This window comes from Micropterus salmoides, unplaced genomic scaffold (assembly GCF_014851395.1).
Source record: "Micropterus salmoides isolate LMB-PRFRI ecotype aquatic unplaced genomic scaffold, ASM1485139v1 Ms_hic_scaffold_9, whole genome shotgun sequence".
In the NCBI taxonomy this organism is placed as follows: domain Eukaryota; kingdom Metazoa; phylum Chordata; class Actinopteri; order Centrarchiformes; family Centrarchidae; genus Micropterus; species Micropterus salmoides.
Genome location: NW_024044681.1, coordinates 31,508,309 through 31,535,295, shown reverse-complemented (window position 1 = coordinate 31,535,295; position 26,987 = coordinate 31,508,309). Strand labels below are relative to the sequence as shown.

General features: G+C 39.4%; 2 protein-coding genes across 3 annotated transcripts in view; one reads left to right on the top strand and one right to left on the bottom strand.

The window, feature by feature from the left end:
• Positions 1 to 1,718: 1,718 nt before the first annotated feature.
• Positions 1,719 to 9,727, top strand: ruvbl2 (RuvB-like AAA ATPase 2). Its single transcript, XM_038709311.1, has 14 exons — positions 1,719 to 1,830; positions 2,937 to 2,991; positions 3,149 to 3,204; positions 3,926 to 4,067; positions 4,249 to 4,378; positions 4,463 to 4,529; positions 4,757 to 4,863; positions 4,959 to 5,052; positions 5,246 to 5,464; positions 6,135 to 6,253; positions 6,569 to 6,688; positions 6,781 to 6,910; positions 7,091 to 7,205; positions 9,353 to 9,727. Exons 2-14 carry the CDS (start codon positions 2,937 to 2,939, stop codon positions 9,376 to 9,378), a joined length of 1,380 nt encoding a protein of 459 aa, XP_038565239.1. The 5' UTR covers positions 1,719 to 1,830; the 3' UTR covers positions 9,379 to 9,727.
• An 11,878-nt stretch (positions 9,728 to 21,605) lies between these two features.
• spns2 (spinster homolog 2 (Drosophila)) overlaps positions 21,606 to 26,987 on the bottom strand; it is a 62,235-nt gene continuing 56,853 nt past the window's right edge. For both annotated transcript variants that reach the window (XM_038707736.1, XM_038707737.1), the window contains exon 13: positions 21,606 to 25,057. In XM_038707736.1, coding sequence (XP_038563664.1) covers positions 25,043 to 25,057 — 15 coding nt within the window. In that variant the 3' untranslated portion in view covers positions 21,606 to 25,042. The remainder of the gene's footprint in view (positions 25,058 to 26,987) is intronic.

The window sequence follows — 26,987 nt, the reverse complement described above, 5'->3', positions numbered from 1 at the left end:
TTTGACATTGTTCAATGACATTTAATCTCTGGAATTACATTTTCCACAATTTCTCTGAACAAAGGGGGCGCTCTGAAAGACAGGTTTCAGACATGCATTACAAAGGTACAAGGTAGATTAATTTATCATTTTACAACACAAGGTTATATAACAAGATTATGTTGAAGTTCCCTTTATGCTACTCACAAAACAAACTGTATATCCAAATATGATATACAGTAGATGAGTGAACATTTTAAACCCTAGAAATAAAACTATTTGAAAGGTGGAGCTGTGCTGAGGATGAACTGAGGAGTACCACAGCCTTATGGAAGAAGCTGCTCTGTAGTCTGGTGGTATGACAGTAAATGCTTCTGTATATCTTTCCAGAGCTTTCTACACCAGCGTGGAGATTTTAGATGACCGTGCCAGGTTCTCTATGCTAATTCTCAGAAACCGAAAACTGTTCACCTGCTCCACCTCAGCTCTACTGATGTAGACAGGAGTGTGCGTCTTCTCCTTCTTTTTCCTAAAATCATAGATCAGCTCCTTGGTTTTGCTGACGTTGAGCAGTAGGCTGTTCTCTGTGCACCACTCGGTGTGATTGTCGATCTCCTCCCAATATATATCTCATCATTGTTCAAAATCCGGCCGATGATGGTGATGTCAACTGCAAACTTCACAACAAATTTCTCTCCATGTCGGGGGATGTAGTTGGTGGTGTACAGCACGAACAGGAGGGGGCTGAGCACATAGCCCTGAGGAGCTCTGGTGTTGAGCACTAGAGTGGAGAAGGTGATCGGCAATCTGAACTATTTGGGGTATGTTAGTGAGGAAGTCCAAAATCCAATTGCAGAGTGTTGTCCATTAATCCAACCTTTCTGCTTAGGTAAGGATTTTATTGTCTTAGAGATCACCACATCATCAACACATTTGCTGATGTATGATGTTACGTTTTTTTTTTATTTTACATTTTTATATATAAAATATTTATATTTTATAAAATATTTATATTTTATATATTTAAAAGAATGTACTGCTGGCAAAATGCAGAATATTAATTCCCTAAATTGTCCAGGTGTATCTGGTGACCAGTCAGGCGTCAGGGTCAATTTGCTGTAACTTTGGCTGTTGCAGCTGTTTTGCACAGAAATTCTTAAATCTGTAAAATCACCTGTGAGCCTTGCGACCTCTAGTGGGGAAATGTAAACAGCACCGCACTCTGCACTCTGGAAAAACATATACAGTATATCCCCTTGTATCCCCCTGTATGTTCATTGGCTAGACAGTACTGGTCCAGTTTACCTAGACTAAGTAGGCTTAGACATCGCAAACACAGACCAGAGGCTACTGATTGTAGGATTGGTTACTTAAAATAACAAGTCACGCTATTACCTATATCTCTGTAGGGTATATGTTTTGTAAGTTTTATGTCAAGTGATTGCATACGCTGTCATTTTGCACCACCAAGAATTAAAGGAAACCCTTCATATAGGCTACTTAATGACATATTTTATTTAGTTTTTAGATACAGTTATTTTTAATTTGGACAACGGGAGACATGGTCTGTTCGAATGAAGAAGTTAAATACAGGTACATACACTTCTTCGGGAAATCTACACAATTAACGTTAGTAGTTGTAATTTCATAAACACACACACACACACACACACACACACACACACACACACACACACACACACACACTTACCAACCATGGAACGTTAGAGGGCAGTCAACCTCAAAGCTTATATCGAAAAAGAAGGACTTGTTTCACACGGACACAATTACCCTGCGCACCATCAGAAAGAAGCGCCGCATTCTCACATTTTCACAAGTGTGGCTGCACAGGTGAGTTTTGGTTCATACGATAACTGTCATAAATACTTTAGACCTTGGTCTTTCACACCCTGATATCGTAGCATGTTTACTATCGTTTGAATTATTGCTATTAGCTCTAGTATCAGATCTTCGCCGGTGTAACGTTATAATAGCTGTTGCTAAAGACAGAAAACCAATGAATGGTGCTAGCTAGTTTGCTAACATAACATTAGCTAGCGTTAGCATTATACTTTGCTGTGCTAGCGCTGTCGAGAAGATAGCTGGTAAGATTTGTGGATCCCGCATGCCATTTGACTTTAACTCATGCCCAACTGTGATGAGTGTTTTATAAAAAAAAGACATATATGACGAACTAAAAGCCACAAAAAAGTGGTAAACGCTCGCCCATTGTGTTGTGGGTTGCGTTGCAGCTGTCACTATGACAACCGACTGTTAGTTAAATTTAAGCTCCAGCTTGTTTAACACTGTAACTACGGGTGAAACCTGACCTTTACAAGGACATAACGTTAGCCCTGGCCTAAGGCACTGACAATTTACGTTCAGAATCTGGATTAACGAATTGCAGAATTCGGTGACATTTAATTTGATTGATAATCAGTGAACTGAAGATCTCAAACTTTATCAGTGTACTGTTTGGATCACTTAATAAATGCTTCTGAGCTGCTTTAAGCCCTGCTATAAGAGCATCTCTCTGTACTGTTGAAGCAGAAGCCTGGTTCTCTTTGCCTGGCTCCAGACCTGCAAATCTACCAAATCCACTGCGTTGACAGTTCAGTCTGATATCAGGCAGTTGTGGCTTGAAATCAGGTGCATTAAGCCTTCGGTTGCACAGAGCAGAGATCCTTATGAACCTCCCATGATGACTGCTGACTTAAATTTTTTGTGTCCCATGAGGGTTAGAAAGACTTTACCTTCAAAGATTTGAGTCTTTGTTGGAATGGTCATCAACTTCTGTATTTCTTTGTTACACTGTGATTACATTTTCCAATAGCACCTCCTTCACCTCAGACAAAGGTATTTTTCCAATAATGAGGGAAAGAAAAGCTGGGAGGAGTATTGATTGTTTGTAACTTTCTTTTTATATTAAAGATAGTTCTGCTTTTACCTAAATACAGATGGCGACAACAAAGGTTCCAGAGGTTCGTGACATCACACGGATCGAGAGAATCGGTAAGCATCCACATTTACACTGGGACCCTGTCTGTTCATGGATACAAGTTAAAGATTGCTAAACGTGTTTTGTGATAGATCTGCCTTAATGTATGTTGATGCATGTGGTACCTGGTCTTTACTCCCTCTTCTAAATGTGTGTTTATGTTGTGTTTAGGAGCACACTCTCACATTCGTGGCCTTGGTTTGGATGATGCTTTGGAGCCAAGACAGGTAGCGTTAAGTCTTCATTGGCATTCATTTTCTAAAGGGTTGTTTATAGATGTATTCAGAGTACAACTCTGTGAGGAAACCCTGTTTACTTGGATTCCAGTATACGCTGTAAGGCTAGTTTAGGATTATAAGCAGAAATGTTGTGAATTCAACAGATATATAGGATTACAGCCCAGAATGATGTGTGTGTGTGTGTGTGTGTGTGTATGTGTATGTATGTGTGTGTGTGTGTGTGTGTGTGTATATATATATATATATATATATATATGTGTGAGGAAAATAAGTATTTGAACACCCTGCTATTTTGCAAGTTCTCCCACTTAGAAATCATGGAGGGGTCTGAAATTCTTAGAGAATAATAAATATAAAAATAAATAAATAGTTAAAAAATCATACATTGTGATTTCTGGATTCTCTCACAGTGGACATGCACCTACGATGACAATTTCAGACCCCTCCATGATTTCTAAGTGGGAGAACTTGCAAAATAGCAGGGTGTTCAAATACTTATTTTCCTCACTGTATATATATATATGTGTGTGTGTGTGTGTGTATGTATGTATGTATGTATGTATTTATATATATACACATACATACATACACACATATATAATATATATGTGTGTGTGTGTGTGTGTGTGTGTGTGTGTGTGTGTGTGTGTGTGTGTGTGTGTGTATCAATATGTGTTGAATTTTGCTTCAAGTTTCTATTCACCTGCAGGTGTCTCAGGGGATGGTTGGCCAGCTGGCCTCCCGTCGGGCAGCAGGGGTCATTCTGGAGATGATTAAAGATGGCCACATTGCTGGCAGAGCAGTACTGATCGCTGGCCAACCTGGCACAGGAAAGACTGCCATCGCTATGGGTAAGGGCCACATTGGAAGCTTTCCAGAACACAATATCATTTAATCATCCTACCCTGGAAGTCCTATTGTTACCTGGATTGATGTAATTTGCTCAAGTTATATTTTTGTTAAAGCAAGAGTTCCTGCTCCCAGATTCACTTGCTGAGTTTATGTTCAGCTGAGATTTTGTTTTCTTTGCAGGCATCGCCCAGTCTCTTGGCCCTGATACACCCTTCACAGCGCTGGCCGGTAGTGAGATCTTCTCCCTGGAGATGAGCAAGACCGAGGCGCTCAGTCAAGCTTTTAGAAAAGCCATCGGAGTGAGGATCAAGTGAGTGAGCAAACACGCTAATTGTGTTTTGTAATTCTCACTGTTTGAAATGAATGACTATTCACAGCGGGGTTTCTTTTACAGAGAAGAGACAGAGATAATTGAAGGAGAGGTGGTGGAAATCCAGATTGATAGACCAGCCACTGGAACGGTAGGCTGCTCACCTCACATGCTACAAGTAGACTCATAACTTACAGTCTTACTTCCTTATTAATTCAATGCCTTTTAAAATATCTTAACAGAACACACTATTTGAGTTGTGAGAAGGCAGTAAATGCTTATATTACAGGAAAAAGGACATTAAAGCAAGAGTAAAACAATGCACACACACTACTATCATTAAAGACACATTTATGCATATTTGTCTTTGTGTCTCAGGGTGCCAAGGTGGGCAAGCTCACTCTAAAGACTACTGAGATGGAGACAATATATGACTTGGGCAACAAGATGATTGACAGTCTCAGTAAAGAGAAGGTTCAAGCAGGGTGAGTTCACCTCTTGTTTGTTGATCTTCACATATCAGGATCTCTCGAGATAGCCACACGTGATCTAAACTGTCTTTCTCTATGTTTTCTCTCAGAGATGTTATTACCATTGACAAAGCCACTGGAAAGATCAGCAAGTTGGGCCGCTCCTTCACCAGAGCCAGAGACTATGATGCCATGGGAGCTCAGGTATCCTGTCACATCAGTACAATTTGACAGCTGGAGTCATTGGACTTGTGGAATCACGAAATACATTAGCCTGAGCTTATTTAAAATTAATTATCTAATATAGCCATAATCCTTTTGTAGAGCAGTAATCTATTTAATAGGACAGTTTAAAAAAAAAAAAAAAAAAAGTTATTGTATTTCTTTATCCTTGTAGACGCAGTTTGTACAGTGTCCAGAGGGAGAGCTGCAGAAGAGGAAAGAGGTGGTCCACACAGTGTCCCTACATGAGATTGACGTCATCAACAGCCGCACACAAGGCTTCCTGGCTCTCTTCTCCGGAGACACTGGGGAGATCAAGTCTGAAGTCCGCGAGCAGATCAATGCCAAAGTCTGTGAGTGGAGGGAAGAAGGCAAAGCAGAGATCATTCCTGGGGTAGGTTCAGCTGTGTGTGTTTGTGTGTGTGTGTTTTAGGGATGTCGGCTGTCCCCGACTAAGGATTTACATAGTTGAATCAGAATCGTTGAGGCCTATAGTCGAATCAACTATATGCACGTTGCGGTTCCCCGCTGGTCTATTTCATGTAGCCGGCTATTTAAAAACAATATAATATTCTTTGTGTCATCAACTGTGATAAATTATCTGAAAGTCCCGCACAACACCAGTGAAGCTGGAGCTCTGTCTCTTCAGCAAGTGTTAACACACACATACACGCTACACCTACACATGCGCACTGACGACCCAGGGTTAGGGTTAAAATTTTGGATTTATTCACGCACTTTATAAACATTTATTGAAAGTTTTATTCTTTTTACATGTTTATTTACAGCATTAAACATTGAAATGTATATTGTAATAGGCTGTATATTAAGTTATTGGGAGAAAACTGGTAGTTCTATGTAAAATCTGACGCTGAGCTCCCCCATATCGCCAAAATGGCATGATCCTTGTTTCACTGCGAAGCTTCAACTGTGAGATTGACAGTTGAATCAGGCTCCGCCCATTGACGCATTGAATCTTCGACTATTAGGGGTCATCCCTAGTGTGTTTATATTTGCTTTGTCTGTGATTTTACTTCAGTAATTTTCTATGTTTGTGGTTCCAGGTATTATTTATCGACGAGGTCCATATGCTGGACATGGAGTGCTTCTCCTTCCTGAACCGTGCCCTGGAGAGTGACTTGTCCCCAGTTCTCATTATGGCCACCAACAGAGGCATCACTCGGTACTATTTAAATCTGCATTTTTCCTCCCATCGGATCATTTGAGTCGTCTTATTTTGCAAAACCCCAATATGGAATTTTAATGTCTGATACAATTTTTGGGGCAATTTTAATTTCTTACAACCTGTATATGTGCCTTTTCTGACTCGTTAAAACTATTGACTTAAAATACTATGCATAATAATTAATTCTTCAAATCTCTGAATAGTCTTTTGTAACTTTTCATCCTAAATAAACATTAAGAATAATCAGAAATCATATCATATTTACCAGAATATTAAATATATAACTAAGTATCAAGTTTTTTTGTGTCTCAGTATCCGTGGCACAAACTATCAGAGCCCTCATGGCATCCCCATCGACCTGCTGGATCGCCTGCTCATCATCGCCACCTCCCCATACTCCGAAAAAGAAACGAAGCAGATCCTCAAGATCCGGTGAGAGTCTGCGTTTATTGTCTGGCAGAAAACTATGTTTGCTTCTTCCCAGCTTTGTAAAAGGGAAGTAAAGCTGTGTTATTTTATTTCAGGTGTGAGGAGGAGGATGTGGATCTGAGCGAAGAGGCTCACACCGTCCTGACTCGCATCGGCATGGAGACGTCGCTGCGCTATGCCATCCAGCTGATCAGCACTGCTGGACTGGTGTGTCGCAAACGCAAGGTAGGCTCTGTCTGATGAAGCAGATTGTACTGCTGTAGCTCTAACACATGAAAAAGTTACTGTTATCAGCTTATATAAGCAAGTTTTTAAAAATCCGTGTATGGATTATATTTCAGTAGTTTAGTCATGAATTCCTGTCGCCTCAGTGTTGATGTCATCTGTGTGTTTTGGCTTCCTCAGGGGACAGAAGTTCAGGTGGAAGACATTAAAAGGGTTTACTCTTTGTTCCTGGATGAGGCCAGATCCTCTCAGTACATGAAGGAGTACCAGGATTCCTTCCTCTTCAATGAAACAAGTGAGTTTGCTGTTCATCCTCTCTGTCCCCGTTAGTGGTTGAATTCCTTTTCATCCCACGCTGCAACAGTTCACACGGATGCTGCTTTCACACAAACACAAGTTAAATCAAAGTCAAACATTGCATCAAAATGATGTCGCCGACTCCTACCCTGGGGCACCTGCTGTAAATTGCTGCAGTCATTAGAGATGATTTCAGTTTTGACATGCTTAGTAAAACTGCTCTCCATGGTGCTGTTTGGTTCTGTAGTTCCACAGTAAAGTAGAGAAGCGAGAGAGAAAAGGGAAAATAGTAAATGATAATGAACAAATTCCAACTCTTGCACTAGTAGGCTCTATCATGTCATTCCTAAAAATAAATAAAAAAAGGCCTTCTTGCAAATGCAAAACAGGATGTTATATCTACAGACGGGGGACAATTTTAAAGATTTAAAAAAACCTGAATAAAAGAGTGCAGTAAGTATCACATACAGATGCCTCTGTGCACCAGGGCTTATTGAATAGTTTGGTTCGGTAAGTATGAAAAGATGTGAATGAAATGCTGCTGCCTTAACAGTCATTAGATTTCAACTGTCATTTAGATTCCCTGATTAAATAAAGGTTTTATATTAGTGCTGGGTAGTGTTGTAGACCACCCAGACCGAGACCGAGTCAAGACCAAGACCAGTTCCCCACATTACATGACACACAATAAAATGTGGAACGAGATCATCTCAAATTGATCTGAAAGATCCACATTCCCATTAAAACACCCACATACAAACACTAAGAACTGAAATCAACGTAAGCATCTTTATTCAACACTCGTTTTCCACGCTTACCATCGCAGAGAGGGGTGATCATTAACGGTAACAACATATTTTTATTTAGGGTTATTGGTTGCATTTAAAGCAATACTTTTTACATCCAATCAAAGTTAAGATGTTAACAAATATATCAGACAATACAAACGCAATTTATTGATATTCCCAAAGTTATGGTCTTGAAATATAATCCCGAGTCCTCAATGTCCAAGACCGAGACAAGGCCGAGTACAAATGCAGACGAGACCAAGACCATCAAAAAGTGGTCTTAAGAACAGTCTCGAGTACTACAACACTAGTGCTGTGTAACGATTGGAATTTTTAATCGTGATTAATCGCATGATTTTCTTGAGATTAATTGCATAGTTACGCACACAATTGAATAATGAATTCTAAAGTAGTGTATTATGCACTTTATTACAATTTAAATGTACTGCTACATACACAAAACTGCAATATCATGTGGTTTGTAAACACTTTAAACAAATAAGGTGCTTTTTACCAGCATTCCCTTTTATACAGTAACTATAAAATATTTCTAATAAATCTCAACCTAAACATTAATGTAATCAAATCCAATATTAAACCAAAGCTTTTGCTCCTGCCGAGGCATTACCTTTTATAGCTTGGTAAAACAAGTTACCATCAGAGTTGGACTGTGAATAGTCATTCATTTCAAACAGTGAGAATTACAAAACACAATTAGCGTGTTTGCTCACTCACTTGATCCTCACTCCGATGGCTTTTCTAAAGTCTTGACTGAGCGCCTCGGTCTTCTGAACAGGTATGAGCAGGCATCTTATCAGGAAGCAGCATAAACACTATGATTTCTACATTGAAACGAGGCAGTCGTCTTATGTCATGTGTTCACTCGGTTAAAAACATGAAATGACGTTACAGGTCGTGGTGGATATTTTACAAGCACGGACCAGGTTACGTGAAAGCAGCATTGAACACACAGGGTGCAGATGTTGGTTTTGGTTGTTTGATAGGCTGCATCATTAACAAGCATGCGGCTCACCTGCTGACGTGATAACGGGTCGCGGGTTGAAAAAATACGGGAAAAAGATGACAGCGACGCAATAATAATGCGTTAACGTGCCCAGCCCTATTTTATATAGAAATGAGGGGATGGTGTTCCACAGACTGGGCAAGGAGCACTGAAGCTGTTCTGGAGGCTCGTGGTGGCCTGCCCTCCCCACTAAGACACTTCGTGTCGGTTTTACCCTTTCATTTGTCACCCATCTATACATTTTTAAAGGAGGTGAATGATTTATCTATGCAATATATACATATCCTACATTACATGCTGAATAAGCAAGATGTATCTGTTCTTATATTTCAGAAACAACTCAAATGGACACCTCATAATGAAGATGGCTGCATTGTTTTCTTACGTTCTTACTTAGGTTTTTATGTTGTCGATCGCCCTCTGGGGCTGGAGTCAATGGGAACTGGATTACTTCTGCATTGAATTACATCAAAAGAATTCAGATGTATTAAATTCACTGAATTTCCTTACATTTGTTGACCTTTAATGCGACATTGTTTGAATTCAAATTTATTTACTGAAATTTGACTTGACTGTATTTACCATTGTCCTGTTCATCGCTGAGGCCTTGTGGCGGGAATATTCATTCCTATACTGTTCTTTTGTTTGTTAACTTCACATGGTTTATTTTTATGAAAATTATTAAACAGGCTTTTCTAAGCACCCTGAGATCATTAGTCGTCTTATGTGTCTCTGTCTCAAATGCTATAAAACTGATTTTATTTTTGAGAAAACATTAATTGAAACATCATAACACAAATCCTTTTATTTAAAATTATTTGACATGACATGAGGTGTTGAGAACTATATCAAACCCAGACTATTGCTTGCATAGTATACTGGCCCATATACACAGTGATCCCTAGAATCTAAGAATTAAACATTTCTGGAATTAATTTGTGTGGAAAGCTAAGTAATGAGCAAAAATTAAATCATTACCTAAGTAATTGCTGCAATTTTGCCCCATTTTTCTGTTATTAGAAAAAACTCTTTGAACAGTGGCATGCTACATGTGATTCGAGCAACGGTCATTTATCAAACGTGACACTGCCGCCATCTGCAATCTGCATGTAAGCGGTGCCTGCGAATGGCTTATGTGGAATGAGCCCCAGGGTGTGAAGTACTCCCTTCCTAGTGCGATGCCAATGCAACACATGAGGGATAAATCCCAGTCCTTCAGCAGTTTGAGTTTAACAAACCCAATGGGTGTCTTCCAAAGCCAAGTCATTTTAGTGTGAGCTGCAATGGAGTGATACTAACACAAAGATGAGGTTCATCCTAAAATGACTTTTTGGAAGCTCCCCACTTGATTTGTCTTATGCAAACTACTGAAGCCTAATTTTAGCCTCAGCTCAACTTAAAGAGTATCTTAACACCAGGCTGAAAAGCAGTGTTTCACTACCAGCCGCACTGTAACCACACCCAAGTACACCTCTACATCACTGCAGTAAGGTGGTGAGTTAAAACACTGGAGGTCAGCACAAATAAGATTTTTAGGAGGTGTTAAGTTACTCTTTAAGAATGCATTTTTGATCAGTGGATGTTGTGCCCCACCTCTTCCAGTGGAATTGTGTTATAGGGATTTCTTCACTGTCAGTATGGACAGTAGGATGGATTACAGAGACCAAAATCAATTTAATGTACATAATTGGCATGTGAATATTATTTTCAAACAGACTGAAAAAAATGTGCAACAAATGTCTAAGCTCCGGGCTCAATGTTTTAGGCTGTTAGTCTTTGTTCTTTAAATTAATTTGGCTTATGAGACTGGAGACAACTTTGAAACACCTCTTCTCTAGAGAAACGGGTCAAAATACCTGACATGATGAAAAACTGACTGAGAGTCAAGGTTAACGGAGCATGCTGAATATGACAAGTGAGCTAGGTGGAGAAGTTTGTAGTAGTTTGAAATTGCTGCCACAAGGTGGAGCTCAAAGATCTCTCTTGTTGAGGTCTTTTCTACAAACAATAAAAAGCGCAAACTGCTGAGATAAATGTGACCCTTGACCATACATTTCACTAAGCAAGTCAAACAGCATTGCAGACAGTCTATAAATACCTTCCTGCAGCATCATTGTTTGTATTAAAGCCGCCTTACTGTATGACGGATGCAAGCTCATACTGGAAATGATTGCAGCTAGTCCACACCTCAATCTCACACCCAGTCTCATACATTGTATGTGCTGCACTGACACACACACACTGGAAAAGACTTCCTCACACCAAGATTCTTCTGAATTTAGATAATCAGATGCTTAGGAAATCCCGTCATACCAACCTTGTTTATAGTGTTATTACATTCTGTTTATTTTTCTATAAGTACATAATTTTTATATATATATAGTGTATGTGTGTGTGTGTGTGTGTATATATATATATATATATATATATATATATATAAATATAAATAAAATCTGTTTAATCATCTGAAAATGGTTGCCTTTTCAATTCAGATTGAAAAATTGTTCATAGGTACTGTACTTTGCAAATGACATTTAGGTAAATTTACTTTTACTTTCAATTAATCTGCATTTCTATTAAAACAACAGCCTTACTCCCTGACATGAATATTACCTACGGTCCTTAAGAAGCTTCTTTTCACTCATAACCAATTAGCAAATTAATCACATTAACCTGCGTATGGTATGAGTACAGCGCAGACTTTCTCCTGTGTGGAAATGCATATTTAATGTTGCTGGGGGGAGAGAGTTCTGTGTGGGTTACCCTGCTGCCTACATCCCATAAAATCCCCTCAGTCCCACGAGTCTGCTGTTGGCTGCTGCCTGCCACCGCATCTGATGGATTCACTGCTTGGATTAAAGCTGGGAGAAACTTCATGAGGGTTCAGTTGTTTGTATGTAAAACAGGGTGTGTGTGTGTGTGTGTGCGTGCGTGTGTGTGTGTGAAACCCATTTAGTGACTGTGACTACCATACACAATTGTTAAAATCTTAATCAGAATGTAGAGAGCCGATACTGCCCCTGTCCCCTAATACCTCTCAGCAGGATTACACCAGTCCCCATGTATTTAATATCTGTTCAAATTAACATGACCTGAAGACATATCTTTTTCTTCCGTGTCACTGAGAATCCACATCATTGTTTACAGATCACATTCAGCTCAGACCCTCTGGCTGTGAGCAGGTTTTCTTGGATTGGTTCCCACTTCTTTGTCTACACACCACTGTCCACAGGCCCACAAGGCTGCGCAGCATGCTAACGTGTTGTGGCATTTTGCCAGCTGCACAGAATTGGGTGACCTTTCTCAACCACTGTCAGGCCATGCTAGCATTCTGCAAGTGTCCCCATCACAGAACCTGGCCCTTCCATCTCTTACAGTTTTTCTCCATTGCTTAAACACTATAACCAGGTGATTGAACTAAAATTTCAAAACCATAACTCCATTTTTCAAAAAGAACACCCATTTCTCTAAACTCTACACACAAATCCCTTCATTTCTCATTGCCTACACCATGCGGTCATTGAGAAAGCACTGACATATAATATTGTTCAACTTCCCAGGTAGAAACACAGTCATAATTGATCTCACACATATTAGAACCTTCAATAGATTATCTATCTATAAATAATATAAATGGCGAGAGTCAGTTCATTCAGTTTTGGAACAATGGATCCAGAGAAATCTAAAGGAAGAGGTGCAGTACACCAGAGAGGAGGAGGAAGAGGTGGAGGAAGAGGAACAGTAGGAGTTGGAAGAGGAGATAGCATAGGAGGAAGATGAGGAGTAGGATGAGGCGCAGCGGGAGTAGGGCAGAGGAGGAGGTGGAGAGGGAGGTAGAGGAGGGAGGAGGTGGAGAACAAGAATCTGTCCCAGACCAAAGACAGGATGGTGGGGCTGAATAATTTGTTGTTTGGTGTATTGTAAAATAAAACATGTGCAAATGTTTACATTTGTTGTTCCTTTTGTTGTGTTCATCATGTGAAAATGTTTTTAAGGGGGAGAGCCACAAGCCACATTACTAATAACCAGTTTTTGAAGTATTGTTATGAATTGACCTCACCAGTGTGTCAGACTGCATTGTAGTGTGTGTGTTTTTGAGGACTTGTGTGTTATGTCTGAAGGCAAAGTTTATTTTTTCAGCGAGACGGAATGGTTTTGAGTGGAGAGCTTCATTTTGACCTGAAAATAGGATGTTGGGGGAATTGGGTGAGAAGCTGTGGATTTGTGTTTAGAGTTCTGAGAAAAAGAGGCATCATTTCAAGAAATGTGTCCAAGCAATGGAGAAAAACTGTACTGAGAAACACTGAGATTTGTTATCACCAGCCAATTTAGTTCTATAGGAAACACAGAAATCAGTGAAGGACCTTTAACACACATCCAGTAGTGATATGTTTGATGATTTTCACCTGGGTCACAGTGACAGGCAGGAATGCTCTCCACACTATTGCCTGTGTCAGAGGTCATTGGACATTCTCGTGGTCTCATGAGCCTCCCAGTATGAATGTCATTAGCTTAATGGATCCATATCAAAATCAATTCCATCACTCATGAAATGAACTGACGTGATCAATTTAACTGATTTACGAAATTGTCAGCCAAAGCTAGGATCAACACATACGTTCACTCGTCATCCTGGATTTGAGCAAATGAGAGTTGTTTTGAAATTCATTATTGTCACAATACCAGAATCAAAAATGTTGCCTATATCTGTAGGATCTAATCATTTTTTTTCATGATTTAATGATTTTTTTTTGTTCATATAATAAAAACTAAACACAGTCCCAGTTTACTGTTAGTGTATGTGGTTACAAGTATTCAGGTGTTTTACAATGTGACTGGGAACCTAGAACTGGCGATATTCCCTGCTGAAAGGCAACTTAGCATGGAAAGTGATTACACTAGAACTTGTGCTGATTCCCACTTTCCTGTTGTCTTTACTTATCTGGGGTTTTAAGTTACACTTGACTCTTGACTCTACACTTGTCTCAAGCACCTCTCGGATATGTGTTTATGCAGAGGTTGACTTCTCAAAGCAGATGTGACTTAAGTGTCAAGTGAAGTCACATTAGCTTTCAGTGCAAAAAGACTGAGAAACCCAATTAATGGACACTTAATATAAGAACAGTATATATTCATCTGGTACCAGCACCTTTTCTTTGCTCCTATCCTATATTTATTATTGCTTCTCTCTTGCAACATTTTCTCTTTTGATGTCACGTTCCTTAAATAGGATTTTAGGATTTAAACACAGTTTGGAATGTGGTGCTCATGAATGGATAGAATTCATGTCCATTTCCTGAGGTTTCCAAGAAAAAATAAATCTTTGTCCTCTCTCCGTTACTGCCATATGTGAAAGAGCTCGGCGCTTTGTGTGTGATTCCTGTGGTAAAGTTACGGAATGAGGTCAATGGAAGTGCCTCATTCTGTTTATGCTTTCACATATGGTTGTTAATGTGTATGTTCTTTGATGTGAGAAGAAACAGGGTTAAGTGACACAATGTATTGATGCTACATTAGAATGTATACAAAGTAAATTCACGAATTATTTGAAAATAAAATACTTGAATAGAATGCATAAAATTGAATATAAATACATCATGCATGTTGAAATTAGAAAATTGGATTGACACTTTTGCCAACAGTCTTCATGTTCTTCTTTTCTTGTGATAGGCCTATTCTTCTTTAAGGTATGAATTCACAAGTCATTCCAGTTTGATCCGAACGTTTTCAGACTTTATTAACCATTTTGCAGCACAACTTTTCTGGGTGGACTGATCTGAAGGGCATGCAGGCAGTTTCACCATCATTGTCTGACAGAATGCAGTGCCTGGTAGGTCACCTACCATCATGAATAATCTATTGACCTCATTTATCACTTATTCGAGTGCTCCGTCAATGACATTCATTCATTTGTGGTTAACAGCTCCCTGCTCTCATTCCTCTGGTTGTATAAGAGGTGAGGAAAGTGAGAGAAAACAGCTGAGCATGACAGAAGCCTGAGAGGGGCAAATCAACTTAGTTCAACTAAGGGTTTGGAAAGAGTAATGCTTGGATAATATGTGATTTAAATAAAATTCAAAAGACAGATAGACAGTGTATATGTTTATTCATGTAATGAGAGAGGAACTAAAAAAGGAAGACAATGCTGGTCCTGGATTTATTTTGTTGCTCGATGCTTTACTAGTTGATGACAGAGGCCCTGATTCATGAGGCGTGTGAGGGAAAATTTTATGATATTCACTCATCTGCACTAGACAAGAGCAGATTAAGGTGTTAAGATCTTGTTAAAAGGTACTTTTAACCAATCTGGAATAACATTCACCCTCTTAGTTTAGTGTGTTAGCATGCTAAAATTTGCCAATTATCAAATACAAAGTACAGCTAAGGCTGATGGGAATGTCATTAGTTTTGCACATATGCGGTCATGAACCAAAGTATTGAACAAATTAATTTTGTCCTGATGATGGTGCAACGTGATAATCTGCAAACTTAAGATATTGCCAAAGTGATTACAATTCATCCCGAGGAGGACAAGAATGTCTGGAACAAATTTCATGGCAATCCATCCAATAGTTGTCAAAACCACAAACGTCAACTTCACGATCGCGGTAAAGGAAAAGTCGGGGTAATCCTAGTCATCCCATGAGAACCATAAATGTTTGTACAAAATTGCATGCCAATCCAGCCAGTATATGTTGAGATATTTCACTGGATAAGACTCACCAGATACATTAGAATTTACCCTCTGGACACAATAATTGTCAGTAGAACATTGTATTGATTCAGCCATTTATGAATTATTATTGCAATTCATCCAATAGTTGTCAAGACATTTCACAAAAATCTCAAAATGTCAACCTAGGACATAGGACCGTGAATATGTGTACCAAATTTCATGCCACAGAGGTCATGCCTACCGACAAACAGACAGATGTAAAATGTGTTTTTCTGACATGTGGGTCTGATGCTTGTCTGACTTGTCTGTTTAAGCACAGAGAGGCTTTGCTGTAATGATTCACTGGTTTAAAGAATGGGAATTTGTGCATTGTAGGTATTTAGCTTAGCTAAGCTGCAAAGTATTAGAGCAGAACTGATTCAGCCCAGTTGGACTGCACTTAATTACCCAGGGAAGTGCAATATTAGCTGTATGTGTAATGTATTCCTGCATGGAAGCACTTTTAATTACACAGCACAAAATAACACAGTACCCTGAATTAATGTCTTTATCTATCCCTATTTAATGACGAGAAAAGCTGAAATTAAGTCACTCGACTGCTTGTTCTGTTGCAGAAGAGGGGTTGCATGTGTGTGCATCTAAAATTCTGTTAGTGTGTGTGTTCTTGTTCTTTTTGTGTGTCTACATACTGTAGGTCTAAAATGTAATTTGCTCTTCTGCTTCCATTCACACAGAGCTGTTGCCATTCATTGCCTCAGCCTGCACTCAAACACAAGTCATTCACAAACCTGCATCTCTGCCTTTGCTTCATGTGTTGGACACATGAATGCAGATGGTGCTGTGCACACGTGGCCGCATGCATAAATAGACTATGGAAGTTTTTCTGAATCAGTTTCTGCTGCAGTGGAAACAGAAGTTCTAAATATGGAACCATGTGAGCTAAAAACAGCAACTAAAGCCAAGTAACATCATTCACTCTTTGCCGAGTCAAGCGTAAACTCATGATTAATTCAAAAAACTCTGATATTCATAACTCAAACTTGCTGCACCCGTGACACAGAGCCCGCCGTGGCACATAACAAGTGCAGTTGCGGTAACACTATTCCACTGTCAATTTACATTACATCCTCGTTAGTAAGCACGCAAATCCAATTAATTCCTCTTCGCGTTGGGGACCTCGCTGGCACAGTTTTAAATGAAGCCACTGCTTGAAGGCCTGATGGGAGATGAGGAGTGATCATTATAACTGGCTGTAGGGTAATGACATCTTCTGCTAGCGTGGCTCCTATGACAGCAGGGCTGACCATTACTTGCCACTCATGTCTTCTCGAGTGGTTCGCGTTGGTTCCTTCATTGACATTGCTCAGCCCACCATGAAGCACATCTCTTATTCATTCCACATGGGCAGACAGCAAAGAGGAGGAGGACGTGTTCCTCTGGAACATGCCAGTCTTTTTAATGACACAGTAGAGCCATGCATTAATGCAGAGTTTGACAGCTGAAGGTTAGCTGGCTCCTCTGCTGACCATCCAAGTGATGCTCAACAGTGGGAAAGGAAGACAAGGAGGAAAATCTCTCTGCTGGACGATGTTCAATACATTTACTGATCAGTCAGTTCAACTTGTGTTTGTTTTTCTAAAACAGCTGATAATGACCACCATGTACTTTCTATTAGTTATACTGTTCTGCCAATTTCACTACTCAAGATGTACCTCAGCTGTATACGTTTATAAACAAGAGCATCAACAAATGTTTAGAGGCTTAAAATTTGGGCAATAAATATTATCATCCCTCAGATAAGTCAGTAAATGAACCTTTAATATGATATTTTATTCATCATTATGAATTCAACATTTCCATTTCTAAAAAACACCAGAACACACTCGAAGTAAGAATAACATGTAATCAGCCCCAGCTCATAGTTAAAATTTTGCTTTTGATCTGAAAGCATTACAAATCTAACGTATCTTGAACTGAAAGTTGACTTTATCCTTAATGAGCTCATCAAATTTTAAAACAACAGGCGACTGTGAGTCAAAATGCACGGTAACATTTCAAAAATGCATGGTCTATACCTCCAACTCATAGGAAGGTTTGAAACTCTCGCACGTCATTTGGTGAGCAAGGCACACGGTGGGTTTCACAAAAAGGGAGAATGACACAACAAAATGTCAAAAAACTAAACCGCAGTTTTGAGTCAAAAGTTGGCAGCAACAACAGACACTCACTTATGTGTTTACAGAGCAGTCAGCATATTTTGGGCATTCGTCATTTTGTCCACAAACAGTTTCTGGCAAACATGTTCTCCTTGTCTTCATGTGTAATTATATATAAAAGAAAAGCATCTTGATTTGACTCATAGGATATAAATGCAATAAAAACACTACATACTGTAATATGAAATAGAAATATATTTCTTTCTGTGTCTGCTATTTACATTTTCCTGGTTTCCCACAATGCAGATGTGGTGTTTTATTGCCATCTGTGTTTGTGGTGTGCAGGGTGTCAGCTCCATCGTGTCTTCTTGTAATGACAGTGGTTGAAAACTTGGGCACGTCCCTGCCTCAAGTGAACCTTTAATGAAGCAAAGAGTTATTTTTGCCTTTTCCCCTCAATTGCACTAACAGCCTGGAGAGTCATTTGTTGTTTTCTTTTCTCTGTTTCTCCCTTTAATCTCTTGTGTTCAAGCCCATTGGCAGCAAGGAATAAGTGCTCCACGGGCCAGTGAATATCTTAGTTTGTCACTTTGCATCTTTCTCTTCACACGGTACAGTGTGTACTGAAGTCTTTGCTCATTTCATCAATGTTTCATCCCTGTTTTTTTCTTCTGTAGAATACAAAAACCAAAACAAACAAGAAATGCTCTGTGAACTCAAAAACAAAAAAAATTATATTCAAACGGTTAGTGTAATAGGTTCTCACATTCACCTACAGATGACACTATTTTACATCAACTGACTCTGGCAACATGACATGAACGCCTCACCAGGTGCGACCGGGGACTTCTATAAAGTTTCCACCACACTTCCTTTAGTGAAGGTTACTGTGTTTCTACAGTTGGGAGCGGGCTGCAAATGTCGGTGGGTGTCAGCAGAGAGAGGTGAGAGATTCACAGAGGAGGTGTGATACTGCAGACTGCAGATACCTCCTTTTCATGGGTACAGTCTTTTCTGTTTGAGATGAATTATCCTGTCTCCCTTTCTCACCCCGACCTCTATTTGTGCTGTGCTGGTAACTCTGCATTAATCATCCGGTCAGTCTAGTTACACGAACGCCTCTGCATGCAACCACCTCTAAAAACACAGACAGTCCTACAGAGAGTATGGCAGCGATGACATCTGTCTGAAATCCCTTATTCCAGCTCAGGAGGGAGGGACATATCAGGAAGCCACACATGTATCAAGTACTTCTTGTTGAATGTACAGATTCACTGAAGAATGGTGTGTTGTGGGTGATGTTTCTTGACAGACTGTTATTTTAAAATCACAGAGTGATTAAATATGATTGTGGTTGTCACCGCAACATAAACTTATTGTGTTCTAATTTTATAATGAAGAGCTTCCAAGATGAGTCAGTTTCAAGTTTTGCTTTGTGATAGAAACCATTTTAGGTCTTTAATTTAAGCCGTTACATGTTTTTAACTCGTTTACACCCATCACCCTGTTAGGCAGGGTCTGCCTAAAATGAACTGACTATTTCTGATCACTTGATGAAGTAGAACATAAAGTGTTTAAGGATTTATTATGTTGTTGGGCTGCCAGAATGCTTTGAAGGTTGGAAAACAAAAAAGCTGGATTGTTCTTTTTAAAAACGAACACAATAACCAAAAAGATGACAGTTTAATCTCTTGAGACATATATTACATCTCCTTACTCATGTAAGTTTTAAACGTAGTGGCAATCCATCAAAGTCATACATCACAAAACACATGATCACATTCAGTATTCAAGTATTTTCAGTTTTATTATTTTATGATCTGAAAGCTGACTTTATTCTTTATGAGCTGAGTAAATGTCAAAACAACAGTGCCACTGTGATTGAAAATGCACGGTAACATTTAGAAAATGGATGGCCTAAGTAATGCTACTTTTAAACTCCAAACAATCTGACATTTTAAAGCTTCACATCCACACCGGCGGCTATTTTTCAACCTAAATTTGCCCTGCGTGTTGTACAAAATTTGTCCTCTGTGGGTTTAAGTGGCAAAGGGCAAATGGAAATTCCAGTGCTCGCTAGAATGGCTCCCCTTTTCCTGTCTACGCCCCAGTGTTTCCTGCCTGCTGCATGACTAGGTGTGTTGACTTTGAGATTGGAACGCCTGACTTTGGGGTACGTACTGGTCTGACTGTGAGAAAGGGTGTTTCTCTGGGTCATCCATCGACCAAGCACTAATTCTCCACTTTGAGCTTCCTATGGCTCCTATATAATCTTCCCCTCTTCAAACTGAGGGCATGTCGGATACAAGGATCTGTTTGACATGTAGCTCTGCCTAATTAAAGGCCTCACAGCCAACATCTCAAGTCTTCTTTTGTCACAAATGCAGAGTATACTTACTCTTTGTGTTTGTACAGCCCTGTCATAGACAAATCCATTAGTGCTATTTGCTGCCATGTAAGGTAATTCTGCCTTTTTTAATGAACGTCAGCACACAGAGGGCCTTTAACTGTGGACTTCCTAACTTCCTGCAAACGTAAATATTATGTTATTTTTCACTGCATCCACAGCACGGATGGAGCCCTGTGTCATGTCTGTGATGTGTCTGTAAACCACTCTGGGGACTGCAAGATTACTTTACAAACCGAGCCTCACAGAGGCCTGCTTGACTGCACCTGAACAATACAGTAGTTCATTCATGGACTAACTCCGGCCTTCTCTCAGTGTGATAAAAAACAAGTCTTTGTAAGTCTCTGGAATGACGAGGAGAGGAGGAAAAAGTGGTGTGCATTTTAAAATAAAAGAGTCTATGCATTTATGTAATACCTTTGACCTGACTCATCTGCACCTCTTCACTGCAGTGAATAAACTCAGTTCTCAGACAATAGATAACTTTACAATAAGTACACAAAATACCGGAGGCAACCTTTACTTGCAATATTACCTCAGGAACTGAGAATACTACTCACCAAAGGTCCTGGTGTAGATGGTTTTACTCACTGCTGTCCACAGGAACAACCATCAACTGTCAAAATTGTGATTTTCATCCAAAGAATCTCCTATCTCAAAATGTTTTTCCAATGTAAAGATCTTTATGGGTTTAAATGCTTTACGCTAAATCTAGTTTGCCTGCAGAAGGCCATAAGAACAGACTTGGACATACTAGGTTAATGAAAGATTAATTCATGATTAGTTTATTGATATTTGTGTATCAACACATTGACCACTTTCTTCACAAGTTCCTCCTGATTAACTTGAAATAGCTGCTGAGCTGGAAATGAACATGACCCTGAACACTGAACTAAACCTACTCATGAATCACAGTTCTTTGACTGTAGTGAAAGAGAAAAACCTGCACCTGAAACGGGACCTTGGAAAACAAAGAAAGAAAAGTGCTGTCTATTTTTCAGGTATCAGCAACAGATGGATGGACTATGGACTATGGTTGTGAATATTAACTAATATGTGCTCGGAAAATGATGAGAACAGGAACTTAAGGAACTTACATGTTGGCATAGCACCAACATTTGTGGTATGTGGTGCACAACAGCATATCCCTAAATATAACACTATATATAAGATACTTCTGTAGTGTGAAAACTAACATGTTTTCAAATTACCACTGGCCAGACTTGTTTATGCTCAGAAATGTCTCCTAAAATAGATCAGGGTCCAAAAGACTTCTCTTAATGGGGACACATTTGAATGTGATGCATCTCTGACAGACTGAAGAGAAACAGAGACAACACGGTGGTATGAAGTGATTAAATAGGTTTATTTCATTTACAGACATGTACATTTTCTATCAACCCCCAAAGGGAGTGTCACAGTTCAGTTCTAGAATAATATCCTTTGATTTCTCTGACACTTCTCTTGTATTGACTTGCTCTAAAAATAAAAATAACCTCTGATTTCTGCTCAACATCAGAAAAAGGTTGCTTTATACATGATTCTTGTATGACAAGAAATAGCACATTCTCAATACATCACTTCAGTGATTATTAACATATAATTACTCAATACACTGGACTTATACTCCTAAAGGATTGGTGCTAAATAAACTAAATTTGGCAAAGTGAAACTTAATTCATGACCCATCTGACCAGAGCCAATGTCCCTTCTGACAATAGATGACAACATGTCAGCACTCACTACAAGCATGAAGGGACAGTCCTCCATGGCAGAGGCTGTTAAGTTGATGCTAGGCTATGGTTCAAATAAATCCCTGAACATTAAGTGTGCAAAATGGTTTGATCAGTTGTTCTTAAAAAAGAGAAAAACATTTACAAGAGCTACAAAAATTAATGCAAAAGTATTGCACCCTAAACATGAGACCAATACGTTGTCTTCTTAAAACCATCACATTGCGGCTCCTTTTGTGTGTAGTATGTGTGAGACGTCCAATTTATGATCACAGTAAGCAGGATGAACCTTAGTGATGTAGAAAGGTATTGTGTTGTTTCATTGTGATACAAAACGATGAACAAACAGGCATTTCTAAAACCCAATGACACATAGCAAAGTGTAGTATACTCAAACATTAAACTTCCCTTTATAGATTATTCTTCATTATGGTAACAAACAAATAAATACATTGCATCCAAGCCATCATTTACAATATATTAAAGTTGCTGCGTTATATAGCTATATATATATATCTATAGAAGTTATTTAAAAAAGGACTCATTTGGTAACATATAAAAAAAAAAAGAAAATCAATAAAAGGAAGGTAAGAAGCTTAGTTCATTAAGAAGATGTAGGTGTGTAAACACGTCAGGTTGGACAGAATCACATTCAGAAAGCTCCACGCAGTTGGAGGGAAGCTAAAGCTAATGATCTGGCAACAAGGACACAGCCCACTCAGCACCCCACACACAGCCAGTGAGTCATACTCACACATCAATGCTACAAGAACCACCTCAATGTTTCCCTTTATTCCTCCACTAAGGTCAATCCATCCTTCTTCTGTGTTTTCTTGGAGGTCTGCAAAGTGCTTTTTTGCCCTTTATGCACACATTTTAAAACCTTTGACTCCTTAAGTGGCTTCAAGGTTTCAGAAAAATTGTATCCACCAGGTAATATACAACAAAACGGTCCTTCAATGTAGTTTCTAATTAAGATTTTGCCTAAAGCTTTGTATATACAAGCAACTATAGCAGACTTTTTCCTTCCCTGTGGGAGTTTGCATTCAATTTGCATAATTACAAACACGACACTGTAATTAATGCAGAGTGTGATGAAATCAAATCCAGGTTTTGTTTATTGTGTACGCCTGGTTCTTGTGTTGTTTTCTGGGGCAGGTATTGAAGGGGATTCTGTTGTCTGCTCCTGCAGAGACATCTGAGGACATACTTGTCTGGTTTCAAAGGGAGATTCCTCGCTTATCTTCCTAATCAACGATAAGAGCTCGCAATCAGTCTAACCTGGGCCCGAAGGATTTCTTTTTCCTGTCTGGGATTTTGATTTCCCTCAGTAATAACCTGATGACTGTGACTCCAGCTCTTCTCAAATGTCCTTTCTTCTAATCGTGGAATGGGATATCTACAATTGCAAGGGGGAAAGGTCTCTTTTCACAATGTCTGTTATTGTAACCAGTGTGGACTGGACTGGACTCCATCATTAAAAGGGACTCCCTCTCTGAGTGGGTGTTGTGTCCAGAAATTCAAAACCAACCATCAGAGAGCTATGACATTAAAGGGAAACCTAGCTCACTGATAAGGCAGTGTGGATAAAAAGGTTGGTTTCCTTAAAAATATCTGTATTGCTTCTCATGTCCACAAAAAAAAATAAAATAACAACAACACAGGTGTTACTCCCTCAAAGTCAAAAGAGTAGCATATCATTTAGTTTTGGGAAAAGCATGTACATTATAAATTATAAAATATATAATCCAGTGTCCGCTTTAAATTGCCCGAGTGCATCATCATCCTTCTGAAACAATCATAGGCAGGAACCTCCAGTTTTAAATCCAACATCACTCATAAAGAAAAAAAATCTTAAAAATCAAAAGAAACCTTGTGAAAAATAATGTGCATAAATCTCTAACCTCTGTCATGTTCTCTGGCCCTGTCTGCACTGACCTAAGTGCTAAAAGTTAAAAATAAAAAACATGTGGGGGTCAAAACAAACAGCTGTTGATGTGAAAGCTCCATTTTTTTAAGGCTGATTCACTGACCTTTGGACAGTAACACTTTTTGGCTCTTGGTTGATGGCTATATTTACATGCACAGCCAAATTGTGCTGAATACTGCAATCCTCATGTAAACACTGTGTTTATGTTAGAAGTTCATGTTGTTAAAACTGTGATTAAGATGTGCAGAGTAATCTGACATTAGTCACATTATTGGAGGCATGTTTGAACAGATACACAACACTGTGAGAATGACATTCCTGCAGTACATTTTAACGAGTTGCATCACTTGCCCCTCATAACTTGAATTTTACAGCTTCTGTCCGTTTACAGGCTCCAAGTGTTGAAAGCAAGGGCAGATTGAATTGTGAAAAATTTGCGTTGGAGCAACAGAAACACCAATGGAGCATTATGACTGCAGTTTACAAATGATGCTCCTTCTATTGTCTAGCAAATAGAAACAGCATATTTCTAATTTCATAGCTAAAGGCTGAATTATAGTGTGCATGTAAACATAGTCAGTAACGGTCATGACGTTTGATGGGGGGTCAGTGCAAAGTCTGAAGGAATGTAATGACACTATGGCACTTGGTGCAGATTAACAGCCGATGTAGCAGACACACACATAAGAGACAGACCGCTGGACAGACAGACAGGCAGACAGACAGGGCAGGTTCATGGTCAGCATTCAGTAGTATGGCATCAGGAGTTGGAGGGGTCAGGGGAATTTTGCCACCCCACCTTCTCCCTGGAAGGTTCAGTGGATCCTCACAGACAGAGGCGATTGGGACACCAGCTGCCGGTCAGCCGGCTTCTCACTAGCCTGTGATTTAGAGACATTTCAAGAAGGGGCAAGACGCTCCCTTGTTCCAGTTCTGAGCAGCCTCTATGAGCGTGTAAAAAGGAAGAGCAGCAGGAGTCAGGAGGAGGAGGAGGAGGATCGTTGTGGTGACGACAGTGAAGAGAACATGGGCGTGGTTTAAAAGAAATGGATCAGCTGCCCTCGCCTTTTATCTCCATTTTGTCATCCTTATTGAGTTTGGTTGCTCCTTTAGATGGCTTCTCATTTGGTTGTCACCTGAAAGAGAGAGAGAGAGAGAGAGAGAGGGGAAGAAATAGTGTGGTTAGAGTCCGGCTTCACCACAGGACATTCTCATGTAATTAATGTCGAGGTTGAAAGCTCCTGGGCCATCTGTTAGGACCTCCCTGATAACGCCTGCACACCAGGACCAGCCTGTGACCTAATTATTTTCCTGCACACAGCATACCAACACATAACGGTTTGTTTAATGCAGACTCCTTCCCGCACTCTATACAACAGTAAGCTATAAGCAGCAGTCACACACCACTGTCTCTCCAGATGTGCAGATTGGGGCTTTACATTAGATGTTGATGTTACTGTGTTTCTGCCTCAGTGTATATACCAAATATGTTACTGAGCATATACACAAAGATTAATCAAGGAAAGGTTTTGCGATGTAAAATAATGTTTCTGAGAGTTTCAGCAAGCATTTCCGAGAATACAGGATGCATAAAATGATTTTAATAAATACTACACCACTGACAGAAAATGTTAAATTATGTCTATCTAATTTATTGATATAAAAGTGCTATTGTTATTGCAATGTGCCAGTGGTGGAAGTGCTATTCAGATCTTCAGATCAAGTAAGAGTAGAAATACAGAAATGTAAAAATACTCCATTAGAAATGGAAGCAGTGCAAGTCCTGCATTCAAACTTTTAAGTACTCAAAAGTACAGATGTAGTATCAACAAAATGTACTCAAAGAGTACTCATTATTCAGTGAGTGTGTGCCCTCAGTGTTCCTATATTTTATGTATGTAATATTAATATTCAAAGGAAAGAGTTAACTATATGTGTGAAGTACATTTTGTGTAAAGGAGTAAAAAGTACAATATTTCACTCCAAATTGTAGAAGTATAAAGTAGCATAAAGGTAACGTAAAGTAATTCTAGTATCAGGAGGCGTAACAGCCAAAGACTGCAGTTGATACAAAACCTGCCCTTGACTGGTTATCTGTGAGTTTTAGAATTGATTTTAAGATTGCACTGCTTGTTTATAAAGCTTTGAAGGGTCTGGCTCCTGCCTATATCTGTGATTAAATAACTCCCTATGAGCCTGATCGCTGCTTGAGATTGTCTGGCAGAGGTGACCGGATTTGTTGCTGTCTAGACCCCTCAGCTGTGGAGACCTGGCGATCTCAGGCAGTCAACTCACTTTGTTTTGACTCAGCTTTTTTTTTTACTTATGGTATGTGTTGTAGTTATTTAAATTATTTTATCATGTTTATTTCTTAAATTCTGGCTCTTACTTCCTTTATGTGTCTCTTTTGTGGACAAAATGTGGAGGGGAGGGGGAAACTACACTCCAGTTGGAGATTAGGCCATTAAGCGTTGACGGTGCCAGGCTTGTGATCTCTTTAGACTGGATGAGAGATATGGCAGTGCGTCCCACTGTTTGTTGTGGTCTGTCATTACGGTGCCATGGATGCTCCAGTACACAAACTGCTACTACAGTAAGATCAGTGCAGGGAGCTCGGCGGTGCAGTGTTCCGAGCTAGTGTCGCACACTCTCAAACACACATATGCACACCTACAGACCCACAGAGACGTGCATACATAGACATATACATAAACACATGTGCATATATATACATGCAGACACACTGATGTGTTCCAGAAAAACAACAGCAACACATAACAAACAAAGGTAATAGCTTAAACAGGACCATTCTCAAAAACAAGGGGTTTTGGTTCCGTAGATGCAGATCCAGTCCTCTCTGGGATGGACCATTTTCCTCAATTATTGGTGTCAGTTGTTGCTGTAAACACTGTGAATTGTTTATGAGCCAAATTTGAAATTAAAACCTTCAAATGCCAGCGTGACATAGAGATATTTAGAGTTGTCTTTGATATGTGCAAGACTGGCCTGCCTCCTCACTATTACTGTATGTACACTGTTGGCTTCTCAAGCAAAGGGGAGGTCTGA